This window comes from Typopeltis vanoorti, chromosome 18 (genome assembly GCF_054136105.1).
Source record: "Typopeltis vanoorti isolate ZY-2024b chromosome 18, IOZ_Tvanoo_1.0, whole genome shotgun sequence".
NCBI lineage: Eukaryota > Metazoa > Arthropoda > Arachnida > Uropygi > Thelyphonidae > Typopeltis > Typopeltis vanoorti.
In genome coordinates this window covers 27,854,959-27,867,179 of record NC_143566.1, presented here as the reverse complement: position 1 = coordinate 27,867,179, position 12,221 = coordinate 27,854,959, and the positions used below count along the sequence as shown (strand labels likewise).

The 12,221-nt window shown below is 34.0% G+C and overlaps 1 protein-coding gene across 1 annotated transcript in view; it reads right to left on the bottom strand.

Annotated features, from left to right (window-relative positions):
- The window catches only part of Snx21 (Sorting nexin 21), a 38,614-nt gene extending 26,841 nt beyond the window's left edge, over positions 1-11,773 (bottom strand). Inside the window, exons 1-2 of the mRNA XM_090408244.1 lie at positions 11,410-11,773; positions 2,992-3,125 (exon numbers count right to left, since the gene is read on the bottom strand). Coding sequence (XP_090264370.1) covers positions 2,992-3,125; positions 11,410-11,581 — 306 coding nt within the window. The 5' untranslated portion in view covers positions 11,582-11,773. The remainder of the gene's footprint in view (positions 1-2,991; positions 3,126-11,409) is intronic.
- Positions 11,774-12,221: the final 448 nt, after the last annotated feature.

The window sequence follows — 12,221 nt, the reverse complement described above, 5'->3', positions numbered from 1 at the left end:
TTCACTATGAATGCTGACCACCATGTAACCTTAATTATTACCGACTTTCTATCAACATCTATAACCAATCATCTCAATTGTTTTATTGTCATTGTTCTTGGTTTGGAGAGAAGAAAATCACAGAAATTTCAATGACAGTACATGTTGTCCTATCATATACCCCCCCCCCAAAAAAAAAGATTTCGCTTCATTCCCCTCAGATCTCCATGAAAGTTTCTCAGTTTTTTTGAGGTTGACCTGCACTTCTACTCTTTCCTGGCACAATCATATCAGCCAGAAAACTGAAACAGCCTCTACCAATCAAGAACTATACAAATATCAATTCCATCCAACCTTAGAGCACTATTCTCACATTTGGGTCGATAAACCAAAACCCTTGCTGATATCCAGAAGTGTGTAATCTTAGAGGTGGCTCTCACACTGACATTACTCATTCTCATACAGGTACTGTTCTGCTATATTCCGTATCTACATACGTTTTCATGGAAACTATTCTGGCAAACTCACCACCATTCTTCCTCCATTTTCCTTCAAGTGTTTAAGAACACAAGCAGCTGCCAGTCAACATTCACGCATAATCCAAATTCAAACCTGATTGCAAAGTAACCACTCTTTAACAGGATGCAAATTTGAATCACATAGTAGGCATAGATATCTGTGTTCTTAGGTGAGAGATCAATTTGATTGCCCTCTTTATAGGAGGCCTGAAGTGAACCGAAAAAGCCACATGCTCAGCCTCTAGATCTTATTCTTATTCAAAGAGACCTATAAAAAAAAACAATTTTCAAATCTCCCCCACCCCCCAACACACAAGCTACACAGCCAAAACTTGACATTTAGTCATACATATAAACTTTTGATATATACAAACGTCTATAAACTTTTGTTTCAATAATGCAATACCATGAGTTAGCATAATGAAAAGAATTATAAAAACAGAGGAAAATTCATGTAAAAAACTTTATTAACGTAGAATTTTTGCCAAAGTATCATAGGCATCATCATCAGTATACAAGATCAGAGAATGGCAATTAAACAGTAACAGACAATTCTGAAAAGCACCACCTGAGTAACTAATATAAGATAACTAAAAAAAGGTCAATAATTTCCTAACTTATTTAACCTTTTTTTTCTTTTTTTAGAAAGTTCGTAAATTATTGTAAATTATTTAACCTTTAAATAATTTAAATAAATTATTTAAAGGTTATGTAGCGGTCTCCTCTCAGTTATACAGCTTTGACCCTTAAGCACCCAAAAAATAAAAATAAATAAAAATAAAAAATACTTTGGATTTTAAAAATAAAATTTCTTATCCTCATTTGGACGCTTCACATGATTAGTTTAGATGTAGTATCCTTGTTTACTAAATGTTCCTTTATCTGACACCACTACATTATTCCAACAAGAATTTTCTTCAGATATTGTTGAATTATTTGATTTTGTAACACATTCTGGTTATTTCTCCTTTAAAAACTAATTATATGAACAAATTAAAAAAACACCCACAGGCAATCCTATTTCTCCTACTATTGCCAACTTCTTCATGGGACACTTTGAACAATGCATTTTTGATAACATTTCACCTAGACCCACTCACTGGTGCAGATGTGGATGGTATTTTTGCAATTTGGAATGGCCCTTCCTCTGAGTTAAAGCAGTTTCTTTCTAAATTAAATGTGCTTCATCAAAGGATCCAATTAACCTTAGAAGAAATAAATATGCAATTAGCCTTTTTGGGTCTTTATTCTTTATCAATAACATGGTAGCCCACATTTTCATTTTTCAGTTTTTCGGGAAAAGACTCAAACAGGCTGTTATGTCCATGCTGAATCTCATTACCATCCTAATCAATAGGTTGGAACTATTAAAACATTAGTACATTATGCCCATTCTTTATGTTCTTCAGATGAAGTGTTACAGAAAGAATTACAACATATTAATTCCACCTTTTATCTAATGGTTTTAAGGATTCTTTCATTAAAACAGCTTTAACAGTTATGGTATTTCTACCTCTTCAAATACAGAAGAAATAACTCTCATTCCTATCCCTTATGTGCACGGCATTAGTGAATGCATAGCCAACGTTTTAAAACCACTGAATATTTTTGTTGCCTTTCGCCCCATCTTAAGGACAAGTTTCCACCTCTCAATTATCCAATCATCTACCAGATTCCTTGCTCTTGTGGATTATCTTATTTCAGACAAAATAGAAGATCTGCTTTTATTTGGCTGAAAATTCTATAAATAAACAAGTTTTATGTTAGTGACTTCTGTCATTAATTAGTATTATAAATGTCTTCTTCCACTTATATCTCTATTTTTAAATCAAAGTATTATTATTATTATGTGACACCTTCAAAGACTCATTATGGGAGAGTACAATACTCCATTACACAACTCACTGTCTATCCTATTCAATCCTCCAACTACACTACTACTATCAGCACACAACACCATCTACTGCCCACCACCAATAGTGTTTTTTTGTCAAGAAATTATGTGTGTTCTCATGGCTGATTTGCCTGTACACAGGATGAAAAACCTGAGTTTCTGGGAAAAAAAACAACCGTTTCCTTCATATGAGATCAGCTAACTCACCTTCAGTTGAAAACCCCCATATATTTTAAAAATTTGTACAATCATTCAGACAATGGAGATGAAATAAATCAGCGATTATTTATACACTGTCATCATATGATTAGCAAATCTTCAGTGACTGTAGGTCACTGATAATATTAACATTTATGATTTACATGAATGTCAGTAATTCATGAAGACTTATACCAGAATGCATGCACTGTTTTACAATATATTAATGTGTACATAATGACAATTCAAGAAAATAAAACTGAAATAACTGCTGATGTTCTTGAGCAAATTTATACAATACAACAATCTCATAAAGATATTAAAAGCATTCCGAATAAAACTGACCATTCATACAAAACATACTGAAGAGAAACTATTTTAAAAAGATACGCAAATACGTACTACATATTTTTTTCTCGTCTGAGTGACAGTTTTAGCAGATACAATTTCAAACGTTACACGTTGAGAATTCCTCCGTGGAGATGTCTCTGTAGATGATGATGAACTACTGCATCTTGATGAACGTGACCAGGAACCTATAGAGAAAATTAGGTTTGCACTCTCATAAGTCTAAATACTGATGTCGAGATTTTTGATAATTTTCTTTCAATTAATTCATCTCTACCAAGCAGTGGAAGTTTGCAAAATCCCATATAATAATATTTCATTGATATGCCTAATTATAAAAACAAATAAGTTACAGTGTGAGAGCTTAAAAAGCTTCAATTTAGCAGTGAAGAGTTTCTAGAAATATGGGACATTATAAATACATCATTATTTCATAGCCAAATAACTGAATATGAAACAAAACTTAACAGGTCAACTCTTAATCAATACTAAGCTTCATGTTAACTAAAATGTGCTAACAATTTATTCTAAATATTAATGTATTTAGAACATCTAACTTTTTTTTTATGTAAATCTCATCCAAGAAACTTACTACAAAGTGAAGTACTCTCAGTGAATTATGTTAACTCAAATGTTCCAACAAAAAATTTGCCAGGGAAGGCAGTTAAAAGCTCTCCATCGCCTGTCTTTCTATTATTTTTCTTTATGAACACTCCTCAAGTTTGTTTTCTAACTCTCATATCCACTCAATATCCAACAAACTATGGGTCCAAATCCCTACCAAGAACAGATGTTTGTGACTGTCTTGAACTCAAAAGATGAATTTCATCACCTTGCCCCAGCTTACAAAAGGTCTGATGTGCCTTAAAAAAAAAAAGACATCAGGTCTCGATAATAGTATTTCCCCGAATGTGTAAATAATAAAAAGGTAAATGGACTTTGCTTGGGACTTTACAAGTCTGTTATACTAGTGTGCACTATAGAGAGTTAACTGTATGTTTGTTAGCATCCATGTCTATACTAGATTAAACAAGTATAAAGTAACTTCTGTTAATCAAAAACTGATATTTTAGTGGCACTTCACTTTCGCTAAGTAGACTACCAATATCTGAATACTAATGCACATGACCAACATTACCATAAGGGATTTCAAGTATGTAACAATTCACTATGAAGATATAAGAAAACATAATACAAAAAAAAAATAATAATAATAAATAAAATATACATACAATGAAATAAAATACTACAACATGTAACATAAAACAAATAAACACAATATTTAAAATAAAAAAACACTTTCATTTTTAACAAAATAATCCCATTCAAGTGTCATCTCCTATCTAGAGGAGGTTGACTACCATGATGCAATTCATGGTTAACTAGGCATTACGTCATGTGGTGAGGACTCTTCCACATATTATGATAGGTATTCATGGTGTGTGTTAGCAGGGCTGGTTTTCCTGTTCTAGGGGACAAAAAACCTGGGTTTCCAAGTGAAAAAATCCCCTACCTCCATATGAGACCAGCTAACTCACCTTTAGTTGAAAGAAACCAGATAAAGGTTCCTCATTTCATGGATGGGAATAATAACATAAAGCAAACATGCAGGAGCATTTCATTGCCCAGTATGAGACTAATACTGTCTGGCTTGCAAGCTTGAAATGGCTTTTGGTTTCTACAGCAAGGTTTCAGACTATGTAAAAATAAATAAATAAAAATACAAAATGTATATAAAATTAATAAAAATAGAAAAAAGTTGTTCTCTAAAAGAAAAACTAAAAATAAATAAATAAATAGTACTTACAATCGTACGTCATTCTTTCGACAAGTAAAATGTCAAAAGAATGAAGAGCAAAAACAACTAAATTAAAAAAAGAAAACATCCAAGTAAAGAAATGATAACAATACTACATAAAACAGAACACTAACAATAATTTGAACACAAATATTAAGAAAAAAAGACAAAAACAAACAACACGGAATAAACTGCCAAAGCCATTAATAATGGTAACACTGATAAGTGCATCAAAAATAAGAATTTTCAGAATGGAACAATTTTGGATTACTCATAATAACATAAATATAATAATCAGAAAGTATAACTTTTTTTTTTCAGAATAAAAGATAAGTTTTAATGCTGTTCAATAATACAGGGCTCTCAATCTCTACATCCCTTGAAGATACATAACAGGAAGTTATGAGAAGAGAAAATGCACTGATGTAGGAATTGCCGATGTAAGGTGATCCTAACATTTGCCATTATGCATTTTCAAGAGCATGTATTTAACTTAAGTTTCAAAAAAGCAATTTTTATAGTTAAGGCAAATAAATAACAAATCAAAACTGAAGAAGCATGAAGATGTGCACGGAGTGTGTGATCAGTTGACACACATACATATCTGAATGATGCATAACTGTAAAAAAAATAGTTATGTATTGTGAAGTCTCGACAGGCATGCTTCATGAATCTCTGACAGATGTTCTATGAATTACTCTATTTGATTGACCTGTAAATTCTGATGATTTTCAAAAGAAAGGCATCAACATGTCAAGAAAAACATTTCAGGAAGATATTTGACACTAATCATGCTGGTTGAGGAACTCAAAATCTGTTGAAGAGAGGTATGAGATTAAAGCAATAGATTTATATCTGATTAAGCATTTAAATAACTAAAAAGCACTAACCAATATGATTTCAATTATGTGTAAACCTATGGTAACTGTAAGTTTTACTTACGAATACCATTTGGTGAACAAGGTTTTGGCAAAATGAAATATTATTATTATTTGTCACCTGCAGGGAGTCCAAAGACTCATCGAAGGAGGGCATCTACTCTACAACTCTGCTTCCACCAACTGACCGCAACTACACCAACGCCATCTACTGCCGACCACCACCACTAGTATTTCCACAGACAATCACAAACATCCACGTCCACGGCGAGATTCAAACCAGCAGACTCTTGACTGGAGAGCGGATACGCTAACCACTAGGCCAGCCAGGCTGGCATATATACATATATATAAAAAAAAAGGTTAACATAATCCTTCAAACCTGAAAAAATTTATCCTAAACTAATCTTCTAAGTGAGCAGCTACCTAATATGCATTTTGGCTCACCAAGAGTCCAAATGATTTTTTGATATGATTTTATTATGTAATTATGTATTAATATATTATTATGTATAGTATTTTTCTTCAATAACAACACTATACATCATAACAATCTCTGTGTTATTATATACACAGGGATGATACAGTATATAGTACTAGCTATTTGTGTAATTTTTGTTTTACTGATGTTAGTTTCTCCCAGAATATGTCATCAGAAAGCATTTCTAATTTACAAAGATTCTATTTCTTAAGTCTCCACATAATATATATAAAAAAGTATACATAAAACCAGAGTTTCTGGGAGAAAAAATCCTGCTACCACTGTATGAGATCAGCTAACTTACTTCCTTTTTGCTATAGCATATTTATTTCTGGTTATGTTCCCATCTTGCAGCTTAATTACAACCATTTGTTTATTGCTGTACCATCAACTGCTGTTTGGCATTTTCGATGCAGCAATTGTCTTCAGTTGTTTATTGTATAAGTTTATAATTGAATTTTCTTGTTTATTCCTTAATACATTTTCATGTTTCCTTGTATATTCTAGGGATGCTTAAGGGTCAAAGCTGTAACTGAGAGGAGACCTCCATATAGCGTTTAAAGGAATGCAGAGAAACCGACCAGGGCTTCTGACCTAATGTCCAATCCTCACCTCGTGGGGCACCAAACAGGGTGCCCCACGAGGTGAGGATTTGACATTGCCTGGATGCTAAACGAACGAGGATGGGCTGGCAATTTGAGATTTAGCCGACCAAATTGCATTCTTACTGGCTTAATCCAAAATACAAAATGATGGTACAACATGACAAAATTTCATGCCGGCAGGGCATCACCCTGTTAAAAAAGACCCCTGTTGTTTTCACAAGGGAACCAGGGCAAACAGTAAAAAGTCAGCAACTGGAACAAATCTGAAAACACACCCCAACTCAACATCACCAGAGTTAAAGATCGGTACTATCAACGTAAGAAGCCTGAATGGCAAAGAAATGGAGCTAGCTGAGGAATTAGATAAGTACCAGATCGACACAATAGAAGTGACTAAAACAAAAAAGACAAAAATTGGCGAGATCTTTCTGAGCAATAAATACAAAATGTTATATTTGGGCAATGACAATCAAGGAAAAGAAGCAGTAGTCATAGTATTCAACACTAAATACCAGGCTAATCTTCTTGAATGGCAGGCAGTCTCAAGTAGAGTGTGGGTAAATATCAGAATGGGGAAGTGGACAATGAGACTTATTTGTGCCTATGGTCACACAGAAGGTTCTACTAAGATAGAAGTGGAGGAATTTTTTGAGGCTTTAGAGAAAGCAACTGACACAATGAAAAAGGAAAAGTTGGTCATTGTTGGGGAACTAAATAGCAGAGTAGGAAATGATTGTGAGACATACAAAAATATTTTGGGAAAATTTACAGAAAAGAGCAAAGCTAATATTAATGGCAAATACCTGTTGGATTTCTGTTCAGGACATGGACTGGTTATTACTAACACCATGCTCCAACATAAAAATGTGCACAAATTCACATGGAGAGAAGAAGCAAGGAATAAGAAAAGTCTCATTGACTATGTTATTATTGATAGTGATGTTTTCTCCCTGGTGCAGGACACCAGAGTGTACAGAGGATTTGAAATTGGAAGTGATCACTATTTAGTCTTGAGCAGGATAAAATTGAATTTCATATTGAAAAGAATTACACGTAAGAAAGTTTTAAAGTGAATAAAAGTTGACCAGCTCTCAGATGCGAACGGTAGACTAAAATACACAAAGATTATTGAAGAAAAAAACGAAAGAGTTTGAAAACAGGAACCAAACCTTGGAAATCCAATGACAAGCCTTGAAGAAAACCCTGATTGATTCAGCCAGAGAGGCATGGTGAGGTTATCTGCAAGGATAGAAAAATCAGAACTCCATGGTGGACACAGGAAGTTAAAGAGGCAGTGAAGGAAAAGAAGAAAGCATATCAAAAGTTCTTAGCAAATAAGTCAGCTTGTGCTCTTAGAGAATACAGAGAGACAAATGTAAGAAAGATAAGCACTGTGTAAAACTAGCTAAAAAAAAGTCATGGGAGGACTTTGGCAAAAACATAGAAAATAAATATCAAGAAGGTGGTAAAATATTCTGGAGGTTGTTGAAGAAGCTTAGGAATGAAGGAAACAGTGCTGTAAAAGGAGTTAGAGATGATAAAGGTGACATCAAAATGGGAGAAAAAGATATCCTTGAAATATATAGCAATTACTTCGAAAAATTGCTAAATGAAACGAGCAGTGATAGTACAGTGGTAAAAAACACTCAACAGGCATACAGTCAGGAATACATATACATACTTGAAGTAGAAAACGCCATCAAAGGCTTGAAATGTGGAAAGGCAGCAGGCGTAGATAATATTCAACCAGAAATGCTAAAGTATGGTGGTATAAAAGTGGCTGCACTGCATAGTTCAGAAAGCCTGGACAGAGGGACGAATTCCTGATGATTGGAGTAGAGTACTCATAGTACCCATATATAAATAGGGAAATAAAACTTAACATATGAATTACAGAGGTATTTCCCTACTTAGTGTTCCTGGTAAGATTTATTATTATTATTCGTGACACCACCAAGGAGTCCGAAGACTCATCGCTGAAGGACACCTTATTGTACAATTCTCTCTGTCCACTATTACACAGAACTTCTACTACCAATCACCTACATCAACGCCATCTACTGCAACCACCACAGCTAGTATTTTTTGTCTGTAAATTGTACATGTTCTGAAGGGCCGATTTTCTGTATGAGAGATGAAAAACCTGAGTTTCTGGGAGAAAAAACCTTGCTACCTCTGTATGAGATCGGCTAACTCACCTTCAATTGAAAGAGTCATATAAAGATTCCTCCCGTCATGACGAGAATAGAACTTAGGCCTTTTTCAATCGAAGGGTGCAACGTACCGTCGTCCTTCCAATTGCACTACAGAGGCAAGCATACTTGAGAAACATTTGAGAAGCATTGTGGAAGAAAAGCTTGGTGAAGAACAAGCTGGATTTGGGCTAAATAGAGGCTGTCAGGATCAGATCTTCACTTTACGACAAATAGTTGACAAAGCATAGGAATATAACAAAGATCTGTATTTAAGTTTTGTTGATCTGGAAAAGGAATATGACAAGGTGCCAAGAAAGAGGCTACTCAATATGCTACAGTTATATGGTGTCAATGGGGAATTATACCAAGTAATACTTAGTCTTTATTTAAGTTGCAAGTCAGCAGTTAGAATTGAAGGAAGTACAAGAAGATGGTTTAATGTTAAATCTGGTGTGAGACAGTACATTATCCCCTCTTTTATTCTTTATCTATATGGATCATATTATGAAAGAAAGTGGTATAGGACCTGATATCAAAATTGGAGATGTTAATATCAGCTCTTTGCTTTATGCAGACGATGTTATACTTCTAAATAAATCCACTACAAGTCTGAAAGATTCCCTGACAAAATTGAATAACTGCTGTAATAGATATGGTATGATGGTCAGCAATAAAAAGACAATGAAAATAGGCAAAATCATTGAAAATGTCAACTGCATTGTGAACGGGGACCTATGGAACAAGTAAAACATTTCAGCCGCTTAGGCACGATTTTTAGTTTAGATGGTAAATTAAATATGGAAATAGACAATAGAATCAACAATGCTGGTATGGCAGGAAATCAATTGAATAAATTCATATGGAATAAGAGAGAAATTAGTCAGAACTAAATTAGCTGTATACAAGATAGTGTTCAAATCAGTTTTAACTTATGGATCTGAGACCTGGGTCAGAAGTAAAACACTTGACCAAAGACTAGAGACTGCAGATATGAGAGTCCTGAGAACGATTAGAGGCGTGCACAGATGGCATCTTTGGCAATTTCTTATAAAAAACAAGGATATTAGGAAAGAACTTGACATTGTCAGCATCCAGGAATGCGTTAGCAGAGCTAATCTCAGATGGTATGGTCACTAAACAGAATGGGCAAGGAAAGATAAGCAAAACAAGTGTACTCTGCCAGGTTGGCAAGAAAACAACCCAGAGGAAGACCAAGATATAGGTGAATTGATATGGTACAAAGTGCCTTAGACGATAGAAATATAAGATCTGATAATATTGGAGTCTTGACAAGTAACAGACTGATTTGGAGAAAAATTGTAGATAGGAAGTTAGTAATGATGTAAATTTTTCATGTAGTACTATAATATCCTGTATATCCCTTAAGGGTACATGGCAGGAATTTAATGATGATGATATTCAATTTTATTTGTTATGTAAGCAGACTGTTTCATTTCCCTTTGTTTCTTCAAAAAATTGTGTTGTTTCTGTTCTGTGGCACTAGATATTTCAAGTGAGCATTACAAAACTTATTTTTGGTAATAATGTGATTACTTTCCAAAGGATCATCCCTATTGTCTAATTAAGATTGTTAAACTGATTGTTTAGCTCCCATTGGAATGTTCTTTTTTGATGTTGCGTTTGTGTACATCTACATTTTGCTTTAGTCCTTCAAAAATTGTTCTTCTTTGTTTTTGGCAATTTATTTGAATCTTACTGCATACCATATTACAGTCTTCCAATGTTGAAAACAGAATAGTCCTGAATGATTTTTTTTCCTGTTGCTCTCATTTTCATTAATTTTTCCATTTGGACTTTTCCATATCCACTTCCTAGATCTTTTTCTTGAAAAGAATGGAAAGGCATTAATCCCAAAGTGGATTGAAATTTGCTAACAATGATATCTATGTATAAAATCAAGTAATGATTAGAAGGTATATGTATATATAGTGCCTTATACAGTTCACTGTGAACTGTATAAGGCACTGTCTGACATGAAATGCTCAATATGCTTGGCTTCAACAAATCATTAGCACTGTAGTTCATAAAAGAAAGTATCACTGATGAATAAAGCATCATTAATTATTTCGGAGCTTCCAGAAAATTTCACTGCAATTCTTAAAATAACTTTTTTTTTTTTTTTACCATACTCTAGATTACAACTTTAACCTGGATATATTAATACTATTCAACTGAGAATGCATCTTTAAAAAAAATCAAACAATACGGGAGAGTGTTATACGATACTTAACGTTACTAAAACAAATCAAATTGCACAATTTATGGCCTGTGTAAGAGAAAACAATAATGGATGCGGTTTTGTTTTTCCTATATGTACACTAGCATATTACAGCCAGACGTACTCACAAACAAACTTCAAAACAAGTGGAGTAATTTCCTCCATAACATGCAAAACACCGAACCTAACTCCTCAAGAATGGTAATACGAACGCATGAACATGTAAATTGTATCGCTGTCGTATCCCTGCAAACTGTTTTCACATGTCAAACTTACGAATTGTGCTGGACGTTGTGCCTCCGGTTCCTGCTTGTAAATCTGTACTTTCAGCATCGCTGAAGCTAAGACGGCCACCAACCATGTCAGAAACACCAAGCTCATCAAAATCTTCTACTAGTGAAGTGGCAGTGTTCTCCTCGTCATCAGGAACAAGCAAACGACCGAACATTGCTATTTATATCCTTTGATAACGTTTACATAAGACTACCTACATATACATGTTTATTATTATTTTGTATGATAACGAAAAAGTCAATAACAGAGTCTTGTTTTCTAGCCATTTAAAGCAATAAAAAACACCATTTTCCAAACTCATATTTCTCATAGTAAAATATTTATTTCTTTAAACAGGAGATTTAAACGAAAATTCCTACCATGTATGCCGTTACATATAGCGACATCTACCCAAAAATGTATTCAACGAAAAAATAATAATAAAAATAAAAATAAACGTTCTTATCAATAATAAGTAAAAAATATTGCAAAGTTATATGCAATATGAAAGGTATACACATAATAGAAAACTTTCAGGCAATGAATTTGCAAAGTGGCGTGATGCTATACTAGAACGGTTGGACAACCTACCAAGCAAAGGTTGGTCGATTGGTAGAGCCTCTGCTACTAATGGCTCAGCAAAAAGTTATTATTGTTATTATTATTGTTACGGGCGACTCCAGGGAGTCCTTAGACTCATCGAGGGAGGCCCTAAACATCATGTCCACACAACTATACGACATTCTCACAGTATCTATCATACCTTGCCCTGAACTCACTCACCGTCATAGCACCCACAACAGACTCTGGCAGCT